General features: G+C 37.8%; 1 protein-coding gene across 1 annotated transcript in view; it reads left to right on the top strand.

Moving 5' to 3' along the window:
• Positions 1-23,625, top strand: part of USH2A (usherin) — an 844,952-nt gene that overhangs the window by 236,596 nt on the left and 584,731 nt on the right. The window contains exons 14-15 of the mRNA XM_077157816.1: positions 2,120-2,303; positions 13,600-13,763. Of these exons, the coding sequence (XP_077013931.1) occupies positions 2,120-2,303; positions 13,600-13,763 (348 nt within the window). The remainder of the gene's footprint in view (positions 1-2,119; positions 2,304-13,599; positions 13,764-23,625) is intronic.

The following is a 23,625-nucleotide window of genomic DNA, read 5'->3' as shown; positions in this document are numbered from 1 at the left end:
TTATTAGAAACCTTCTGAAATCCCCCTCCCTCATTGTTTCAGTAAAATTCCTTATAGCATTGTGTGTGCCTGTGTGTTTACATGTATGTATTTGTGTGCATGTGTATTTGCACATTTACATACACAGAAACACACGCATCACACAACACCAAGAACCATTTCTCCCTCCTATATCTGCGTCTTCATATCAATGTCCAGTGCCATTCTAGCTTTATAAATATTGACTTTACTTTCTAGGTCCAAGAGATTTTATGTAAATTGAATATAGTTAAAGTCACATTTTTGTATATGTCATTCCTTTTGCCATAAGAAAAAATATATATGGGTTACATAACTTGTCTAAAATGTCTAAATTTGGTTTTATTGTTTGCTTCTTTTTTGTATGGTGCTTACGGGACTCAATGCCTATTTAATAATTTGGCCCATATTTTATTAACTCGTCAAATGTTTACGGAGTGGCTGCTATATGCTGGGTAGTCTACTGTACTGGGTGATGGGGAGACAGTGAATAAGGCAGATGAGGTTCTGCCCTCAGGGAGCTTACAATCTGGTAGAAATGAGAATGATTATAATTGTCATGATCACTCTAAAGGAAATAAACAGAATGCTGTGGACCCATAACAGGTATGCCTGTACTGGCCTAGCAAAGGTTACTTAAGGAAATCACACTTAACCCAAGCCATAAAGCATATTTAGGAGTAGACTCAGTAGAAGAGATGGGGTCAAAACCATTTCAGTGGATGGGACAGTCTGTGAAAAGGCCCTTTGGCCTCAAGAAAAGAATGAAATATGACTGCACTGGATGAGTTGGGAGTGACATGAAACTAAAGAGGAAAGTGGGATCCAGAAGTAGGATTGGAGACCATGTTAAGAATTTGGATTATTCTCAGAAAGGGAATAAGATGTCATCCAATAATTTTAAATAGAAGAATGAGACGCTTAGAAAAAGACTGTCCCAGCCTCACTGTGAAGAGTGGACTGAAGAGGCACAGGTGGGGATGCCACAGATGAGACAGCTCTGGAGTTGGATTGCCCGGGTTTGAATCTGCATTCTATTTGTTAACTCTGTCATTTTAGGAAAGTTAGTTAGTCTTCCTAAGCCTCATTTTTCATCTATATGACAGACATGATAATTACTGCATTATTGGTGTTACAGAGAGAACAAAATGAGATAATAAATATAAAGCACTAAGCATAGCCTCTGTACATAATATTGGCTGGAAAAAAAGTTAGTGGTGACTTTAACCTGGAAAGTGGCAGTGGAATGGAGTGTTGGAGGGTTTAATAGTCTTGGGACAGACGCGACATTCATAGGACTTCATAATCAGCTAGATGTAGGGGATGAGGGAAGGGGAAGACTCAGGGCTGCCAGATTTAGCAAAATGCAGCTTATTCAGTTAAGTTTGATTTTCAGGTAACTTTTTAGTATAAGCAAATATTGCATGGGGCATAGTTACACCAAAGAAAATCATTGTTTATTTGAAATTCAGAATCAGTGTATCTGGAAACTTTACTAAAGATGGTCGGGATTTTAGCTTGAGCAACTGAATGGACATCTTTGCTTTTTACTGAAATTGAGATAAGTAGAAGAGGACCAGTTTTTAGTGGAAAGACCATGAAGAAAGCTTTAAATGCATTAAATTTCAGGCCCTGTGAGACATCCAAGTGCAATATAAATTATTTTACTCTGTTGCTCAGCCTTCCTTTGGTCATCACTGAACATTGTTTATGAACAGCTTTGATCACATTTATATTGCTAATTAATGCCCTGATACAGTGTTCTGTTTTTCTATGTAATCAAACCCCAATGAGAGGGCAGGATAAGAGGTATGGAATGCATGAGTTCTATTTTTTGCTCTTTATATATTTTTTTCTGGAGCAATGTAAATGTTCCAAAAATGGTCATGGTGATGAGTACACAACTATGACATAATATTGTGAGCCGTTGATTATATAATCTGGTTGGACTGCATATGTGTGGATATTTTCTCAATAAAAATATTTAAAAAGTGGAAAGACAAAAAAAGAAATGACTGAATAAAAAGTGTGTGTGTGTGTACTTGTGCATGTATATATATCAATATCTCTCTATACATATCCTTTTATTTTTTATTTCCAGGTTTTTATATTTCTCCAGGCAATGCCACTGACTGCTTGCCATGCTCATGCCATGCAACTGGTGCAATTAATGAAATCTGTAATAGCTTGACTGGTCAGTGCACTTGCCAAGATGCTTTCATTGCTGGACAAAATTGTGACCACTGCAAGGACCATTATTTTGGATTTGATCCTAAGACTGGAAGGTAAATATTTGAAAGAATGAAAAATTAAATATTTGTATTTATTCATCTTTGCAATTACCCTTCCTTTGCTAACAGTGATTTTGGGCAGCCACAGAGTGATATCATCTATAAAAAGTACCCCCTTTAATTTGCTAATATAGTTTTGATTCTTTGACATCTGCATCTATAAATTGTAATGATAATCTTTGACTATTTTCTAGAGTAGGTTGCTATAAAATGATAGCTATACCTTGTACTAGGGTCTGGGAATATTAAACGAGATAAAATCTTTTCCCTCAGAAAACTTACTTCTGAATGTGGAGAAAGATAAATAAAGAGAAAACTGTAGACTAAATAGACACACACACACACACACATACACATTAGGGCTAGGATAGCTAGTCTCTCTCTTTCTATATATATGCTTTGTTTTATGTAGCCCCTGAATTTATTACTGGCTAATTGATTGATTGATTGATTACATCTATTGATGCTTTCCTTGTCTAATTTAAGTTTAAAGACTAAATTAGATGAACATATCTCCATATTTAGTGATATGAAGTTCTTTTTCAATGTGTTAAGTACATGCTAAAATGAGATTAGCCTCTTTTCAAAATTAAACTGACTTAACCTTAATTTTCTTCTCATTTCCTGCATTTCTGTGGACATTTACTTTCATTGATGCGTGTTCATCGCTATATTTTGAAGATGGGCTGTTATATCAATTCCCTATGTTTTGTTTTTTGTCTGATAAGATGATATACTTGTCTAGAGCTGGAACTGTATCCATGAACTATTTGGTGTTCCTATCCCCAGGCAATTAGTATTGCATAAAACCAATCAAATTTCTCTCACTCATATTTATGTTTATAAATATAATTGCAAATTATCCAAAGGTTTGAGATTATCTGGGCTCTTTTCAACTCATTTCCCCCCTGCTGCCTGCCTTTTGGCCGTTATGCTCCTCATTAACACCTCCATTAGTCTGTGGACAGGGTGACAGGAAAAATTACTGGGCTAAAAAAAAAAAAAAAAAACCAAAAACCAGTTCATTTTGGCTCTTTTTTTAAAAAATTAAATTTGATAAAACAAAAACCTTTAGAAAATTAAAATATTTGTTAAATCTTTTTTTGGGTACTTCTTACTTTTTTTTTTTCCTTAGCCATACTGTTTCACTTCTATACTACCAAACTTCTATTATCTTGGAAGTCTGAGAGCATCAATATTGTTTTCTACAAAGACCTAAATCACTCTGAGTGAGCAGAGAAAACATGATACAGTAAATGTTCAATGAAAATCATTCTCAGGATTGTGATTGCAAACTTGGAGCCATTCAGTCTTCAGCTACAATTATCAGCCCTCACAACTTAGTTTCTATACTTGAGTGGTCAGTGCATTTGCCAAGACGCTTTCATTGCTGGACAATGCGCTGGCAAATTGTTTTTAATGAGCTTGCTAAGTCCAATGACCCTCTTCAAATGACCACCCTCTACAGTTGTAAAGGAATATGAAAATGTAGTTCATTTCAAAGTCCTAAGGTACTAGTTGTCAGTTGCCAAACATGAACTGTGAGACAGGCCATGTAGTAGGACCTGCAAGACATAGACAGCCGAGAAGTAATTAGATGCCTCTTAAAATTCTCATCCAAATCAAGGGTAAACTCTCCAGCCAGGTATAATCAGTATAAACTGGTGAAGGAAAAGCTAGCATTAGAGAAGAGGATTTCATTTGAACAAGAAAAAGAAAAGCAATAAGCACTTCTTACTACTCAAGTGCAGTGAGAAGCTCCTCTTAGACTGCTTGGAGAGTGACAGGTGTCTCCTGCAATGGGAGAGGACAGGGGACTGATATCTATCTTAAACCTGGCAAATCTAAATGAGGGCAGGCTGTCTGGCTACGTTTAGATAAGCAAGTTGAAAGAGCATGTGTTTGGATAGTTTCAGAGTTTGTCAGGGCAAAGAACAGAGCTCATTTCTCAGGGACCAGATGAAGACCACAAGGAAGAGAGATGATATAGGGTTATCTGATTGCTTGCATGCACACAGGGCCTCTTGGAAAGATAAAGAGAACTGAGTAGGGCAAAAGGTGAGATTTTTGTGGGCTACAAAATAAGTAAGCAGCCAGTTGGAATAGAAATGATTCTGACTACACTAAAATTGCAGGGGAGAGAAACCTAGTAGTGCAAGAGTGTTCAATGAAGAAATAATGAAAGTGCCGCCCCTGTAGAGAAAAGTGAGACCAGAGAAGGCAGAGCCAGCTTTGGGTATACTTGTCCAGTGAGTTCCCACCCATTCTCCAGCCTGTACATGAGAGAGGAGGTGAGAGATAAAAAGACAAAAGGCCAACCAATCTACGTTCTCTTGTTGTAGATCTGCTGCCTTCACCATGTCGTAGCAAGGGAAAAAGGGGAGAAGTTCTTTAAAATGTCTGTCATTTTAATAAAGATTGGGTGTTGACTGATATCTTCAACTAGATTCTATCATCAGATAGAGACTGTGTTTTGATACTGCCTATAGCTGAAAAATAATAGGAAAGCAGTGTGATGACTCAGTATGGATCCAGGTAGAAATCAGAGGAATTAGTCCCACCCAACACATTTAAAAGTCAGTGAAAAACAAAGTAAACTTGCAGTTATGATTGTTTCTCATGAGGGGTGGTTTGTCAATGTGCCAATTATTTTATTGTCCTCCCTATTTATACACATTTATTTACATGATTTCAACCACCACATACATGTCAATGACTCTCAAATATATTATCACCAATTCAGACCCTACCAGGGGCTCTAAGCCTATATCTAATTACCCTGCAGAGTTTTAAATTTGCATGCCACATGCATCCCATTCTTAATATATCCAACTCAGAACTGATTCTCTTTTATATCACTTTCCTCTCCTCCTCTCAAAATAAAAATAAAATAAAGAATCTCCTGCCATATCCTGCCATCATTGCTTATCTTGGTGAAAAGGCTATAAGACTATAAACTTTCACGTAACTATTCAAGTCCATACTGCTCACATATGGGTAGGGCTAAGGGCAGAATTGGCTCTGTGCAGAGTAGAATCCAGAGGTCCCCTCTGGATAGAGCTATTGAAGACAGGAACGTAATGGAATGCCCCTTCTCTGAAATGAATGGCAAGAATAAAACCTCCCAATGTCACAGAGGGCCCAAGGATTTGTCCCTTGCTAAATCAGTCATGTGGACGGCCTGTGCTTTGATTTGACCCTTCTATTCCTCTGATGAATTCTGTTGTCTATTATCACTTCACCATTGATAATCATTAGTGAGGGAATCCCCTAGCACAGATGGTCATTGAAAAAGAGATTTTGAAATAGGACATTTGAGAATTACTTGAGTTCATACTTTTGCTCATTGTTGGGAAGGGATAAAAATGGAATTTCTTATTTTTATGTGTTCCATCCCTTTCTTGAATAATGAGAAAATCTCTTTGTTGACTTCCGTTTGTTATTATATATAGACCAGCATTTGCTATCCTGAAAATGTATACAAAGGTGGCTAAAATATATGGAATCCCATCTAATACAAGGATTTTTTTTCTAATCTTCAAGGAAAAATTTCTCTCAATCTAAATGTGTACAGACATGTACCACAGGAAAATAACTATGCCCCGATGTGAAAGTTTTTTTTTTTTTAAGAGCAAAAATCAGCTAAAATCAATTGATCTGCATTGAGCCCGGTACTACATAGTTATTCCCAAATAAAAATTTATTTCATTAATTCCCACCATTATGCAATAGATTATCTTTTATTTTTATGTGAGCAGAAGATAGAAGAATCATTTCATTTCTGCACTGTTTTGAGAAAATAAATTAATTTACTACCTCATGTTCCCTTTTCATTTACATGTTCTCTGGATCTTTTTGAATGCCTCCTTGAAGCTTATTTGTATCCCATTCTCTTTACCACGTACTCTTTATTGCATACAGCTATGCTTGCTGCATTTTGTCCTGGCTTGTTTTCTCTACCTTTTTATATTCCCTGGGGCAAAATAAAGTAAAATAGCCCCTGACCCTAAGCAACGGTAGCAGTAAAAATCCACACAAACACAATAATCACAATAATTTCCTCTCACCCAGCTGTAAAATCATGTACCTGTTTCCATCAAAGTGGTTCATTCTTTAGAAGTTAACTATCATTAAAAAGGGAGCATATTAAAAAAAAAAAAAACTGATCCAAGAGCAAAAAAATCACTCCATTTACTCTGACACATGAAGCTAACATGATTTAATCAGCATCAAAAACAATGAAGCACTGGGAGAGCTATGGTGGCTCAGTGGCAGAGTTCCCGCCTGCCATGCCAAAGACCCGGGTTCAAGTCCTGGTGCCTGCCCATGCTAAAAGAAAAGCATTAAAGAGTCTGCCCACTGAAAAATTAATAAAGCAAAGAAAAAAAAGGTATCATATTTGTCTAATCTAAAAACAATGAGACAAAAATGGGCACATTCAGTTTGTCTCAGCTGGGACTTAAGACCCATATTTGACATAGTGAACTCACTGGTGCTGTCCTCAAGCTGACCTGTAACTCTGATTCCTCCTTCCCATAACCCCCAAGACTGTTCCAGGTCATGTGGTGTCCCACCACTTTTCTTACATAATATCCCTATGTCACAATGTCCCAAAGGTATCATATGTAATGGCCTGCCTGCTCCCTATCCATTAGCCATATTTTATCTTGTTTTTAAGCCTCAAGTAGCTAGGGGTATTACTGTTAGTCTTATTTCCCAGCCAAGACACACTGAACTGCAATTTTCCTTAAATTGTAGGAAATTGGAATCTAGGCTGGGATCCTGACTTCTAAGACATAAAAAGAAACAGAAAAAAAAAAAAAAAGGAAATTCTTCAGTGACCTGAATGATTTTTGGTTTCACTGCAAATCTCCCACATTTGAACGATATTTTATAGGGTCTGGTCTGGTTATCTTTTTCTGTGCATATTTCCAATTGATCTCAATTGGTCTTTTCTCTAAGAACCAGATCAGTGACTTCAAGTCACAGCCGATGACTTTCATGTCAACTTCCTTCCTTTCATGGCATGATAATGGAAACCTTGGGGAATGTGCCACGTGCCTGTGTGCCTCACAGATTCACACTCCTCAGTGACTCTTCATTAAACAGCTGTCATTTGGCATGACAGGGGTAAAAGGGCCAGGAGACTCTCATCATCTAGTAGTCTAAATGGGATTTGTTCACAAGAGGGTGGCAGAGTTTCAAGAAAGAGAGCAGGAGCATGTAAAGACACTGAAGCCTATGCCTGGAGCTAGCAAAGTGTTACCTCTGCCTTGGTCTAATGGCCAAAGCAAATCACACGTCCAGCCCATATTCAAAGACTGGCTTAGGCGACTGTGCCTTTTCATGGTAGGAACTGCATAGCCATGTTGCAAAGGAAATGCATAGAAGGAGAGATAAAGAATTGTGGTCATTTTTGCATTCTTCCAAGGCCACCAAACCATACGTTTTCCCTTAGGGTAGATTGTATAAGGCGTTGTAAATGTTAATTTTTATATATTAGTGGTATTTGCTCAGTGTTTTATAACAGGAATAATACAATGTCATGCATGAAGATAACTGGATTCCAATTCTGTTTTTTTACACCAGGTATATTAGTATCTCATTGCTGTTGTAACAAATTATTACCAATTTAGTGGCTTCAAACAACACGAGTTTATTACCTTAAAATTCTGGAAGACAGAAATCCAAAATTAGTTTCACTGGGCTATAAACCAAGGTGTTGGCAGGCCTATGTTTCTTCCATAGGCTCTAGGAGAGAAGCCACCTTCGTTCCTTGGCTTATGGCTTCTTCCTCCATCTTCAAAGCCAGGAACATAGCATTTCTCTTCTCTGACTTTGCTTCTGTTCTTGTATCTTCTCTCTCTAAATCTGACCTTCCTGTCTCATTCTTTTAAAAGCCCTTGTGATTGATTATGTCACCATTCACCCAGATAATCTGGGATAAATCTCTGCATTTCAAAATCCTTAATTACCTCTGTGAAGAAATCCCCTTTACCAAGTAAGGTAACGTATTCACAGGTTATAAGGATTGGGACTTTGGGATATCTTTGGGTGGGCGAGGGGGGTTATTATTCAGCCTACCACTCAGAGTTCAGAAAATGTGGCATGTCACCTGCTTTATGGTAATTTAACAGTGTTCATTCTTTTACCTGGTGTCCATGGCTGTTTTCTATGCTAGAGCTGTAGAATTGAGTTGCAACAGAGATCATATGGCCTGCAAAGTCTAAAGCATTTACTACCTAGTATTTTATAAAGTTGACTGATCCTGGTTCTAGATTACCCTGTCACATTGAACAAGTTACTTAATCTCACTAAGCATCATAAAATCATAGATAGACATGGAAGGAACCTTAAGCATAATTTTGTTTAAACTCTACCTTATATATCTCTCTGTGTAAGTGACTTTTTAATTAGAATAACTGATAAATGGCCATTCAGCTCCAGCTTGAAAACATGGAACGAAAAAGAGCTCCCTGTCTTATGAAATGGCTCATGTTTATATCAAACAACTCTACTTCTGAGCCAACACCTTGCCAACACCTTGGCAAATAGTTTTATTCCTGTAACTTTCTTGTCCTAGTGTTAGTTCTACCTCATAGGGCCACAGAGAATAAGTGTGAACTCCCTTCTACTGAGAGCACTGTGAGAATTTGAATCTCTTTTCCTATCTCAAGATATTATCTTAATGTGATGAGGAAGTTAAGGAAAGTATCTCTAGTGCTGCTTCAACATCTAAACATGTGATATCATTAATATAGTGAATCTTTTTATATTCTAATTTAGCTATTTGGTCTCGATGAACAACATGTGGGACATATTCTGGATTCTTTGTGATTAGATAGGGTATCAACAAAGGAGGAAAGAAGAGGTAAGGTCTCAGAAACAGGAAGGCCTAGCTAAGCAAGTTCTTCTCTAGATGACAGGAATGCCACTTCCCTGGCCTTGTGTGCCACTATTGATGGGATGCAGGGTTGTGCTGTTCAGGCCCAGCTTTATAAGTTCTGTATTGCTGTGTGGGCATATTTCATGGGAGGGTTTGGGTCCATCTCTTTGTGTGAGCTGAAAGATAGCTCACGTGCCTTATGGGAGAGGAAGTAAGAGCGTTATTTTCTCATCTGGAAGGAAGGAGTTAGTAATGCCCAAGCTCAGATATTTCTATAATTCTGATTCCAGTTCTGAGAGAATTCAAAATACCTTAGTAGGCTGTAATGAAAAGAAAATGAAGACCTTCAATGAGACCACACCTACATTATCAAGATGAAATATAATCTTAACCAGCGGAAACTCCTGTATAGAGCACTGTAGGACTCACAGAATCCTGCAAGGAGAACTGAACTGAGAACCCTAACAGCCTTAGGGAGTTAGAGAGAAAGCCACCCATTTCTTGGGGGTAGGTTTAGTCGAGGGAACAGAGCAATACCAATCAACATGGGGTTACAAAGTTAAATTGTCATTAGAACTGTGTGTCTTACATGGATTTATCTGTAGGACCCAATTGGGGCTTTCCCAGTGCTTCGTTCATTCATTTATTCAATAATTTTGAATAATTGAATATTGAAGCTGTACTGTGTGTTAGTCTTCCTGCTGGGGCTGATGGAAGAAAACACTTTACCCAATTTCTCCAATTTGCCCTGAAATTTCTTTTCCTTCTTTTCATTAATAATCATCAATAATGCTTCTCTAAAATCCCTAAACAATTTGATATCCCTTGCTCCTTTGTTCAATATGCTGGACAATGTCATCATCATCCACCAGTCATGAAATTAGAAAACTGGGAATAACTCCATGCCTTTCTTCTCTTCTCTTTTCAATTTTTCACCACATTCTACCAATTTTATATACTGAATGTTTCTTAAACCTACCCCTCATCCTTTCCTTTGCTCCCTACTATTGCCCTAATCTAACACCTCATCATCTCCTTGGAAGGATTACTATCACAGTAGTCACTTGACCTCACTACCTTGAGCCATGTCCACTTAAATTCCATCCCTAGATATACTACTGCTGTGCCATTTGCCAGTGTAAAGCCCAGTTCATGTCTCTTCACTGTATACAGTTCAAGCTCCTAACAGTTTATTTTAGGTCTTAAATGATCTCACCTCTTGCTTACCTTTCTAACTTTATCTCTCACCACTCCCTGTCTTGAAATTTTTATCCAGAAATTCTGAGTTGCTTGTAGTTTCACACCCTGTCATGACGTTTCTTCTCTCCCCTCCCAAATTTGCCTGGTTTATTCCTATTCTTCTTTTAATTTTCAGCCCAGGCATTTCTTCCAAGATTCCCTTCTCAATAATCTTTTCCCTGTTGCGTCCCCTGGCATCAGACTAGGGAGTTGCTCCTTCTCTATGATCCCTAGAAATACACCTTTTTCAATGCCCTTTCCATTTTTGCTTGCACTAGAATGTGAGCCCCCTGAAGACAGGGGAAACTCATATTCATCTTTATGTCCTCAGTGTTCATTCTAGTCCTGGCGCATAATTGGGCCTCAATGAAGGCTGTTATATCAATCAATAATTTAATCAATTTGATGCTACCAAAGATTTGAGTCTCCAGACACCAGAGGGGTCTCCAAAGAGAAATGCTAGTAAAGAGATCTACGTCCTGGAACATACCCTTGGACCAGCTATAATAACTCTTCCTCAGATGATGAAGTTTTTGACAATGAAAGGCATTATTCCCTTCATTAATTGTGATGTCTTTGCAATATCACTAAATAGGATAATTATTTCTCTTACCATTTGTACAACTGAAAGAAATTCCTTAGGGAGAAAAAAAGCATATGTGATTTGTGATCTAGAAGACAGAGAGCAATTAACATCTTTCCCATTGTATTTGGAAAACACTGAGTTACAGCAGAGCCCAAACAGGGCTGTAATGGCACAGTGCTGGCAGGGATTAGCGATGCTTTACTCCTGTTTGTTTACCATAATAAACTGGTCAATAAACATCGCAAATTGTTTGTCTATATAAATCTTGACAGATTACTCTTTATGAAATCCATTTAGCAAGAAAGGTTTTCCCATAAGGATGAAAAATGAAGATTTTAAACAGATTGTGGGAGAAGCTCTGGCTGTACCTGGAGAGTCAGTGTAATAAAGGTTTCTTCATATTAATATTACAAAAACCATTTATCCTGGAAAAATCAATATCACAATTCATCTTAGTTTGGTATTTCCCTTTCTAGACTTAAAATGTCTTTCCCTTTATTATGTATAATTTTGTTTCAATAAATGTGAAATATATTTCATTTAGGAGGCACTCTTGAGGAGGGATCACTTATAAAATGACAGCAAACTTCTAGTTTATTTGCTAAGAGTCTTGGAAATGTCTTAAATTATATTTAAGTGGCTGGGAAATTTACAGGAATAATTTTACTTAAACCTTAATTACAGAATTATCCCCAGTGTCTTTTGGGCTAAAAGCAAACTGCAGCATGCAAAAAAGTCGCTTTCTGAACTGCATTTAGGCAAAATTTCCTTACTGAAATCAAAGAATTAGAACAAGTCAGATAAGTTAGATACAGCAATGGTTGGGATGAGAGACCATAAAATCAGGAATAGTCACATTTAATTACTGAAAACATTGCATGCTTTCCTTAGAAGTGATTTATTTGTTTCATTTGGATTTGGAACTTAATTTCCCATGTATATTGACAGAGCTGACTTAGAGTTATCTAGGCAGCAGTTGGCTGGAAGAAAATTGACTACATAAAGGAAAGGAATTATGTTATACACTGGAAACTATTACTCTGAATGCGCTGTATGTAAAATAAGTATGATTGTCTCACGAGTGAATGGAAATAAAAACTGAAATACTCAAGAGACACTTATTCATGAGTGGTATAGTGATATATATATATGCACTGGGAGAAGCTTGCCTCTTATTGTTTATGCTCAACAATATTATGTTAAAAGCCTGCAATGATATACTCTAAGTAATAGCATAAAATGAAATTAAGAGCAAATCTAATATTTCATTGCGTCTGTAATTCCATTTTAATTTAATGCATAATTTTCTTCAGCTCTAATACTTAAGTGGCCTTAACAAAGCATTTGCTGGTTGAAATGGAGTTCTGATGCAATGTCTATAGAAGAAGAAACTAATATAGTTGTTTGTTGGGGAAAAATGTCCTTAAAGCATACCATAAATAGGGCAAACTCTAGTATTGTGGTTTTCAAAGGAAAAAAAAGTGCTTTATTTATTCTCAAAGGGATATTAGTCCATAAAACAAATTTGCAGCTTATTTGACAGCCTTAGCTTTTATCAGCCTTTTTAAGGGTGTTGAATGATTACACAAGAGATAACACCATAAAAGTTGCAGTGGTTTAAAGTAACACTATCCATCTGGTATCTTTATTAGAAAATGTAGGTGAACCCGTTTAATGCTGTTTGTAGTGTATCGCATGGAGGGTCCCTGAATAAAGGTGGGTGTGAAGCCATCTACATGTGTTGTTTTTGCTTCTCTCATGCCAAAACTGTGTAGTCTAAGCAATGTCACTGGAATAAGCTAAGTCTTTGAATAGTTCACTCTGAAGAAACATGTTTTCTGTCATGGCAGAATGATAGGATAGTAATTCTTATAAGTAACTTTGAATCTAAGAAATTTAAATTGGGGTTAAGATTTGTTATTATCTTTATGTCATTAAACATCTTGTAGTAAATCAGAATAATGCTATAGTCCCCTATCATTATGGAAAAATGAGTTTCACATAAAATAGGATATGAAAATACAACCTATACTAAAGTATTGACCGTATTTGAACATTTCTTCCTCAAACTTTAACTCTATAGCATCTTTTTAGTGAAACTTATAAAACTAAGTATTCAACTTCAAGATTTCTTAGGAAAAGCAATAACTATCAGTCCCAGTTCTCTATTTCACAACTGGATGGTTTATTTGAAAAGATCTAAATTTTTAGTTTATAAGAGAACTGCTTTTGTGAGAAAACCAAATTTGTAGTATTCTCAATTGAACAACTGGTTATTCAAAAAATCCATAAGATGTATTGTGGCAAAGAAAAATATGTATGATACTTTGGGCCATTAATTAATTTCCAAAGAGAAGGCTTTGTAAAGATTGTATCCTCGGCAGAGTTTTAATAAAGACTTATCTCTGTTATTTTATTTTGTTTCTTATTTGTTTGTTTCTTTAACCAAAGCATCCTTTTCACTAGATTGGGAAATCAGGACCATTTTACTCAACAGTGTTATTGTTAGGTAGAACTTATAGAATAAATTATTAATCAAAATGCTACTCTCATTGATGGTTTATTTGTCTTGTTTTCAGATGTCAGCCCTGTAATTGTCACCCCTCAGGTGCCTTGAATGAAACCTGTCACTCGGTCACTGGCCAGTGTTTCTGTAAACGATTTGTCACTGGCTTAAAGTGTGACACTTGTGTTCCCAGTGCAAGCCATTTGGATGCCAACAATCTATTGGGTTGCAGCACAAGTAAGTGAAATCTGGTTCAATGCTGTTTTATGAAACAGCATCATACAGGAAACAGTGCCTTGTTCTCTTTCTCCACTAGAAGCTAATCAGAAAGGCTTAGATATAATATGGAGAAGTTGGGTGAGAAACTTAAAAGAGAAATGTTGCACTAAATGCAATTTGTGTTCTTTTTCTCCACTCAGATCATTGGAAATGATGATATGATTATGTTACTAGAGGGAAATGTACAATGATTTTTTGGAATCTAATCATCAAACGGGTGACCGAAGTCCTGATTTTTCCTGAGTGTGGAAATTTCAGTGCTTTAAAATCAGGACAGTACTGGGTAAACAGAGATGGTTGACCACCTACCACCCAAGGACACTTCCAGTCAATTTTCTGTAACACATAGATAATTTATTCTTATTTATTATTAGTTTGCATATCCTCCTATGCCTGGAAATTTATGGACACTGCACTATTATTAGTTTATTCATACTATGGCTATTTTATTATCATTATTCCTCACAGTATATTGCTTATTCCTCTACTTTATGTTCATTTCTGATTTAAGTTGTATTAGTTGTTAAATCATCTTTCATATTAATGCCTTTAATATTTTGAAGCCAAAGTTTATATCTTGTTATAAGCAGTCTCAGTACCATTCTCTGGTGCCTTGAATTGACCTCTCAAGGGAATCTGCAGTCCCACAATTTCATACCATATGGAAGATTTGCTTCAAGATTGTATACCCTTTCATTTTCCAGATTTCCCGAGCAATGCCTCCTGGGGAACAGGTGGTAAGGAGCCTCGTCAGAGTGTGCACTGCATATTCTTTTTGTGGTATCCTGAGATGGTCCTGAGTCACAATGCTGGGAAATGCTACAAATTGTGACAGATCATCACATGCCTGAAATTGTGTTATCTACCTTTAAGGGGGGGGAGCAGAAATAAGTAACTAAATGCCACTCCTCAGCAACTGTACTAGGTTTGGGGGTAATGGAAGGCAGAGAACAGCTAATGCGTAACATGGCGTGTTTAGATTTTATGACTGTATTAGTGTCTCTTCAATATCCTGTGTTTCAACCTAGAAATTACATTTTGTATATGCCATCTACAAAGGAAAACTCTAGGTATTTATGGGTCTCTTGGGAAAGGGCTATCACAATTGGTTCTGGGTACAGTCTAAACACAAATCTGGATTTCACTGGGCATTTAAATAATATTTCTTATCCATTGACTAGCTATGCATTTGATTGATATGTGTGCAACACAAAATTCCAGCACATTTCTTTTAGGTGTGAGTTATAGAACATCACAGCAATTAGAATAGCATCACTTATTTAACATAATTAATCTCAGTGGTTTCTGATTGGTTCAGCCACCAATTTTCTATGAAAATATTGGTATCTGCCCCACTTTTTGCTCCTATTCTTGTGCCTGAAACACAGTCTAGGCATTGTGCCTCAGGTAAAACTGGATAGTTTAGTCAGTAGAAACCTGGCTTACATTTCTTAGTAATGAGTGACATATATTTTTATGTTACATTTTTCTTTCTCTGGGATATCCATTCTTGGTCTTTCCAAATACGTCCTAATTATTCCTCACTGGGTATATTCATTTTGATTTTTCTAACTCTTTAGAACTTAGATCCTTAATATTAAACTGATTCTTTCAACTGTTGTTACTGCAGCTTTGGGATTTTATTTAACAAAACTTTATAAAACACTATGCAAAGTTAAAAGTTCAGCATCAGTCAATAATGCATTAAGACAAAATTAGACATGATTCCTTCCTTCATAGTAACTTAAACGTAGTCAGAGAGAGGAAGGGGCCCACTGGTAATATAAGGGAGTGGTTGAGGGGAGCAGAAAGCGCTGACTATGGGGTCACTGTGAAGGGAACCCACCTTATTTCCTGTTCACCTTGATTTTCACATAGTACTTGCTTTTTATCCTAGCAACAGCCACCAAGCCCAGCTTCAAAAGATATGATCCAACAGAAAAACTATGAACTACCTCAAGCTCCTTTTTGCCCTGTGTAGACCAATATCAAGTATCTGTGCCTTTCCTGAAGGAAGTTGGGAACCATGGATTATAACTGTTGCCTTTTCCCGTTCCCCGGAGGGCACTGACAAGATTAAAGCTATATCATATATGGTTTCATGGGTGGGCTTGGAGTTGGGGTGGATGGGAATCCTAAGATGGTTCCAAAATCGAGGAGACTCGAATGCAGATTATGTAGTTAGAGATTTTTTAATACTGTGCTCGCATATCATGCAATTAACTTCTTTCCTATCAATATTTGTTTCAGACTTTCCAAACTGATAATCATTCTCCTCAACAGCAGGGATAGAAGCAAAACAGGAATTAAATAGATTAGCTTTCTGAAAGTTCTCCTGAATGACTTTCCGGTTTACCCTAGATTTCTGACTAAATTGAACTAAACACCCATTCCCACCCCCACACAGCCATGGCTCATTATGTTTAAGCTTTTTTGACACTGTTCTTACTTCTATGGTTATCTTTGTTTTTTTATCCATCTTTTCAGCATTTACATTTTCCTTTATCTCTTCTTTTTTTTTTTATTAATTAAAAAAAATTAACTAACACAACATTAGAAATCAATCCATTCTACATATGCAATCAGTAATTCTTAATATCATCACATAGGTGTATGGTCATCATTTCTCAGTACATATGCATCGATTTAGAGGAAGAAATAGCATGACAACAGAAAAAGAAATAAAGTGATAACACAGAGAAAACACAAATAAAAATAAAAAGTACAAAAATATATAAGAGAAAGAAAAAAAAAACAAAAAAAAACTATAGATCAGATGCAGCTTCATTCAGCGTTCCAACATAATTACATTACAGTTAGGCAGTATTGTGCTGACCATTTTTTTTTTTTTAGACATCATACCATTCTACATATGCAATCAGTAATTCTTAACATCATCACATAGATGCATGATCATCGTTTCTTAGTACATTTGCATCGGTTTAGAAGAACTAGCAGTATAACAGAAAAAAATATAGAATGTTAATATAGAGAAAAAAAATAAAAGTAATAATAATAAGAACAAAACAAACAAAACAAAACGAAACAAGAACCTATCGCTCGGATGCAGCTTCGTTCAGTATTTTAACATGATTACTTTACAATTAGGTATTATTGTGCTGTCCATTTTTGAGTTTTTGTATCTAGTCCTATTGCACAGTCTGTATTCCATCAGCTCCAATTACCCATTATCTTACCCTGTTTCTAACTCCTGCTGAACTCTGTTACCAATGACATATTCCAAGTTTATTCTCGAGTGTCGATTCACATCATTGGGACCATACAGTATTTGTCTTTTAGCTTTTGGCTAGACTCACTCAGCATAATGTTCTCTAGGTCCATCCATGTTATTACATGCTTCATAAGTTTATCCTGCCTTAAAGCTGCATAATATTCTATCGTATGTATATACCACAGTTTGTTTAGCCACTCGTCTGTTGATGGACATTTTGGCTGTTTCCATCTCTTTGCAATTGTAAATAACGCTGCTATAAACATTGGTGTGCAAATGTCTGTTTGAGGTTTTGCCCTTAATTCCTTTGAGTAGATTCCCAGCAATGGTATTGCTGGGTTGTATGGCAATTCTATATTCAGCTTTTTGAGGAACCGCCAAACTGTTTTCCACAGTGGTTGCACCATTTGGCATTCCCACCAACAGTGGATAAGTGTGCCTCTTTCACTGCATCCTCTCCAGCACTTGTCATTTTCTGTTTTGTTGATAATGGCCATTCTGGTGGGTGTGAGATGATATCTCATTGTGGTTTTGATTTGCATTTCTCTAATGGCCAGGGACATTGAGCATCTCTTCATGTGTCTTTTGGCCATTTGTATTTCCTCCTCTGAGAGGTGTCTATTTAAGTCTTTTTCCCATTTTGTAATTGGGTTGGCTATCTTTTTGTTGTTGAGTTGAACAATCTCATTATAAATTCTGGATACTAGACCTTTATCTGATATGTTGTTTCCAAATATTGATTCCCATTGTGTAGGCTGTCTTTCTACTTTCTTGATGAAGTTCTTTGATGCACAAAAGTGTTTAATTTTGAGGAGTTCCCATTTATTTATTTCCTTCTTCAGTGCTTTTGCTTTAGGTGTAAGGTCCATAAAACCGCCTCCAATTGTAAGATTCATAAGATATCTCCCGACATTTTCCTCTAACTGTTCTATGGTCTTAGACCTAATGTTTAGATCTTTGATCCATTTTGAGTTAACTTTTGTGTAGGGTGTGAGATATGGGTCTTCTTTCATTCTTTTGCATATGGATATCCAGTTCTCTAGGCACCATTTATTGAAGAGACTGTTCTGTCCCAGGTGAGTTGGCTTGACTGCCTTATCAAAGATCAAATGTCCATAGATGAGAGGGTCTATATCTGAGCACTCTATTCGATTCCATTGGTCGATATATCTATCTTTATGCCAATACCATGCTGTTTTGACCACTGTGGCTTCATAATATGCCTTAAAGTCAGGCAGTGCAAGACCTCCAGCTTCGTTTTTTTTCCTCAAGATGTTTTTAGCAATTCAGGGCACCCTGCCCTTCCAGATAAATTTGCTTATTGGTTTTTCTATTTCTGAAAAATACGTTGTTGGGATTTTGATTGGTATTGCATTGAATCTGTAAATCAATTTAGGTAGGATTGACATCTTAACTATATTTAGTCTTCCAATCCATGAACACGGTATGCCCTTCCATCTGTTTAGGTCTTCTGTGATTTCTTTTAGCAGTTTTTTGTAGTTTTCTTTATATAGGTTTTTTGTCTCTTTAGTTAAATTTATTCCTAGGTATTTTATTCTTTTAGTTGCAATTGTAAATGGGATTCGTTTCTTGATTTCCCCCTCCGCTTGTTCATTGCTAGTGTATAGAAATGCTACAGATTTTTGAATGTTGATCTTGTAACCTGCTACTTTGCTGTACTCATTTATTAGCTCTAGTAGTTTTGTTGTGGATTTTCCGGGTTTTCGACGTATAGTATCATATCATCTGCAAACAGTGATAGTTTTACTTCTTCCTTTCCAATTTTGATGCCTTGTATTTCTTTTTCTTTTCTAATTGCTCTGGCTAGAACCTCCAACACAATGTTGAATAATAGTGGTGATAGTGGACATCCTTGTCTTGTTCCTGATCTTAGGGGGAACGTTTTCAATTTTTCCCCATTAAGGATGATATTAGCTGTGGGTTTTTCATATATTCCCTCTATCATTTTAAGGAAGTTCCCTTGTATTTCTATCCTTTGAAGTGTTTTCAACAGGAAAGGATGTTGAATCTTGTCAAATGCCTTCTCTGCATCAATTGAGATGATCATGTGATTTTTCTGCTTTGATTTGTTGATATGGTGTATTACATTAATTGATTTTCTTATGTTGAACCATCCTTGCATACCTGGGATGAATCCTACTTGGTCATGATGAATAATTCTTTTAATGTGTTGTTGGATACGATTTGCTAGAATTTTATTGAGGATTTTTGCATCTATATTCATTAGAGAGATCGGCCTGTAGTTTTCTTTTTTTGTAATATCTTTGCCTGGTTTTGGTATGAGGGTAATGTTGGCGTCATAGAATGAATTAGGTAGTTTTCCCTCCACTTCGATTTTTTTGAAGAGTTTGAGGAGAGTTGGTACTAATTCTTTCTGGAATGTTTGATAGAATTCACATGTGAAGCCGTCTGGTCCTGGACTTTTCTTTTTAGGAAGCTTTTGAATGACTGCTTCAATTTCTTTACTTGTGATTGGTTTGTTGAGGTCATCTATGTCTTCTTGAGTCAAAGTTGGTTGTTCATGTCTTTCCAGGAACCCGTCCATTTCCTCTAAATTGTTGTATTTATTAGCGTAAAGTTGTTCATAGTATCCTGTTATTACCTCCTTTATTTCTGTGAGGTCAGTAGTTATGTCTCCTCTTCCATTTCTGATCTTATTTATTTGCATCCTCTCTCTTCTTCTTTTTGTCAATCTTGCTAAGGGCCCATCAATCTTATTGATTTTCTCATAGAACCAACTTCTGGCCTTATTGATTTTCTCTATTGTTTTCATGTTTTCAATTTCATTTATTTGTGCTCTAATTTTTGTTATTTCTTTCCTTTTGCTTGCTTTGGGGTTAGCTTGCTGTTCTTTCTCCAGTTCTTCCAAATGGATAGTTAATTCCTGAATTTTTGCCTTTTCTTCTTTTCTGATATAGGCATTTAGAGCAATAAATTTCCCTCTTAGCACTGCCTTTGCTGCGTCCCATAAGTTTTGATATGTTGTGTTTTCATTTTCATTCGCCTCGAGGTATTTGCTAATTTCTCTAGCAATTTCTTCTTTGACCCAGTCGTTGTTTAGGAGTGTGTTGTTGAGCCTCCACGTATTTGTGAATTTTCTGGCACTCTGCCTATTATTGATTTCCAACATCATTCCTTTATGGTCCGAGAAAGTGTTGTGTAAGATTTCAATCTTTTTAAATTTGTTAAGACTTGCTTTGTGACCCAGCATATGGTCTATCTTTGAATATGATCCATGAGCACTTGAGAAAAAGGTGTATCCTGCTGTTGTGGGATGTAATGTCCTATAAATGTCTATTAAGTCTAGTTCGTTTATAGTAATATTCAGATTCTCTATTTCTTTGTTGATCCTCTGTCTAGATGTTCTGTCCATTGATGAGAGTGGTGAGTTGAAGTCTCCAACTATTATGGTATATGAGTCTATTTCCCTTTTCAATGTTTGCAGTATATTCCTCACGTATTTTGGGGCATTCTGATTCGGTGCGTAAATATTTATGATTGTTATGTCTTCTTGTTTAATTGTTCCTTTTATTAATATATAGTGTCCTTCTTTGTCTCTTTTAACTGTTTTACATTTGAAGTCTAATTTGTTGGATATTAGTATAGCCACTCCTGCTCTTTTCTGGTTGTTATTTGCATGAAATATCTTTTCCCAACCTTTCACTTTCAACCTATGTTTATCTTTGGGTCTAAGATGTGTTTCCTGTAGACAGCATATAGAAGGATCCTGTTTTTTAATCCATTCTGCCAGTCTATGTCTTTTGATTGGGGAATTCAGTCCATTGACATTTAGTGTTATTACTGTTTGGATAATATTTTCCTCTACCATTTTGCCTTTTCTTTATATATATCATATCTGATTTTCCTTCTTTCTACACTCTTTTCCATATCTCTCTCTTCTGTCTTTTTGTATCTGACTCTAGTGCTCCCTTTAGTATTTCTTGCAGAGCTGGTCTCTTGGTCACAAATTCTTTCAGTGACTTTTTGTCTGAGAATGTTTTAATTTCTCCCTCATTTTTGAAGGATAATTTTGCTGGATATAGGAGTCTTGGTTGGCAGTTTTTCTCTTTTAGTATTTTAAATATATCATCCCACTGTCTTCTAGCTTCCATGGTTTCTGATGAGAAATCTACACAAAGTCTTATTGGGTTTCCCTTGTATGTAATGGATTGTTTTTCTCTTGCTGCTTTCAAGATCTTCTCTTTCTCTTTGACCTCTGGCATTCTAACTAGTAAGTGTCTTGGAGAACGCCTATTTGGGTCTAATCTCTTTGGGGTGTGCTGCACTTCTTGGATCTGTAATTTTAGGTCTTTCATAAGAGTTGGGGAATTTTCAGTGAAAATTTCTTCCATTAGTTTTTCTCCTCCTTTTCCCTTCTCTTCTCCTTCTGGGACACCCACAACACGTATATTTGTGCGGTTCATATTGTCCTTGAATTCCCTGATACCCTGCTCAAGTTTTTCCATTCTTTTCCCTATAGTTTCTGTTTCTTTTTGGAATTCAGATGTTCCATCCTCCAATTCACTAATTCTATCTTCTGTCTCTTTAAATCTATCATTGTAGCTATCCATTATTTTTTCTATGTTTGCTACTTTATCCTTCACTTCCATAAGTTCTGCGATTTGTTTTTTCAGTTTTTCTATTTCTTCTTTATGTTCAGCCCATGTCCTCTTCATGTCCTCCCTCAATTTATCGATTTCATTTTTGAAGAGGTTTTCCATTTCTGTTCGTATATTCAGCATTAGTTGTCTCAGCTCTTGTGTCTCATTTGAGCTATTGGTTTGTTCCTTTGACTGAGCCATATTCTCAATCTTTTGAGTGTGGACAGTTATCTTCTGCTGCTGGCGTCTGGGCATTTATTCAGATTTCTCTTGGTGTTGGACCCAGCAAGGTTGTAATATTTTTCTGTGAAATCTCTGGGATCTGTTTTTCTTATCTTGCCCAGTATGTGGCGCACGTGGCACACGTTTGTCTCAAGTGTTTGCAATGGGTCTCCCCCAGTCACCGATCTCCGTGGCCTGGGGATTTCGGATCCAATTCTCTCCGTTGGTTCAGGGGCCGCGCGTGGTGGGGGCGTCAGCTGCCGCGGCTTGAGGGGACCCTGTGGCTGGTTGCGGGCCGCAGCGGGCCTGGGGGATTCCCCACTGGACCAGGAAGCCTCCCGTGGGGGGGGGGGCTACTGCGGCTTGGGAAACTTGCTTCTCCAATACTCTCAGCCGGCCCGGAAAGGAGGGAGGGAGTAGCTCGGACCACCGCAGCTGCCGCTGATCGGGAAATCACGCGCCGCTCAGGGGTCTCACTGCAGCCGAGTCTCGCAGTCAGTCTAGCCAGCCCAGACTTTGGATAGCCCTCTGATCTGAGATTCGTAGCCGCAGACTCAAAGCCGAGACTCGAAGCCACCCGCAGAAGAAGGGCGCCGCCTGCCTCGGCTTGGGAAACTTGCTTCTCCGATACTCTCAGCCGGCCCGGGAAGGAGGGAGGGATTAGCTCGGACCGCCGCAGCTGCGGCTGCTCAGCAAATCACGCGCTGCTCGGGGGTCTCGCCGCAGCCAAGAGTCGCAGTCAGACTTGCCAGCCCAGACTTTGTATAGCCCTCTGATCCGAGACTCGTAGCTGCGGACTCGAAGCCGAGACTCGAAGCCGCCCGCAAAAGTGTGGCGCCAGCCGCCTTGGCTGGGAAGCTTGTCTCTCCGAGTCTCTCAGCCAGCCCGGGAAGGAGGGAGGGATTAGCTCGGACCGCCGCAGCTGCAGCTGCTCGGGGGTCTCGCTGCAGCCAAGTCTCGCAATCAGACTTGCCAGCCCAGACTTTGGATAGCCCTCTGATGCGAGACTCGTAGTCGCGGACTCGAAGCCGAGACTCGAAGCTGCCCGCAAAAGTGTGGCGCCGGCCGCCTTGGCTGGGAAGCTTGTCTCTCCACGTCCCTCAGCCAGCCCGGGAAGGAGGGAGGGATTAGCTCGGACCGCCGCAGCTGCGGCTGCTCAGGAAATCGCCCGCCGCTCGGGGATCTCACTCACCGCAGCCAAGTTTCGCAGTCAGACTAACCAGCCCAGACTGGGTTACGCTGTGTGTCCATTTTGTATCCCAAAAACAAAAGATACAAACACACAAACAAACAAACAAAAAACCATATTTCAGGTGCAGCTTCATTCAGTGTTCCAACCTAGTTATATTACACTTAGGTATTATTGTGCTGTCCATTTTTGAGTTTTTGTATCTAGTCCTGTTGCACAGTCTGTATCCCTTCAGCTCCAATTACCCATTATCTTACCCTGTTTCTAACTCCTGCTGGTCTCTGTTACCAATGATATATTCCAAGCTGATTCTCGAATGTCGGTTCACATCAGTGGGACCTTACAGTATTTGTCCTTTAGTTTTGGGCTAGACTCACTCAGCATAATGTTCTCTAGGTCCATCCATGTTATTACATGCTTCATAAGTTTAATCTGTCTTAAAGCTGCATAATATTCCATTGTAGGTATACGCCACAGTTTGTTTAGCTACTCGTCTGTTGATGGACATTTTGGCTGTTTCCATCTCTTTGCAATTGTAGATAATGCTGCTATAAA

The sequence above is a fragment of the Tamandua tetradactyla genome, chromosome 4 (genome assembly GCF_023851605.1).
Source record: "Tamandua tetradactyla isolate mTamTet1 chromosome 4, mTamTet1.pri, whole genome shotgun sequence".
NCBI classification, from domain to species: Eukaryota; Metazoa; Chordata; class Mammalia; order Pilosa; family Myrmecophagidae; genus Tamandua; species Tamandua tetradactyla.
The sequence above is the reverse complement of the archived record's forward strand: the minus strand, read 5'-3'. Positions and strand labels throughout refer to the sequence as shown.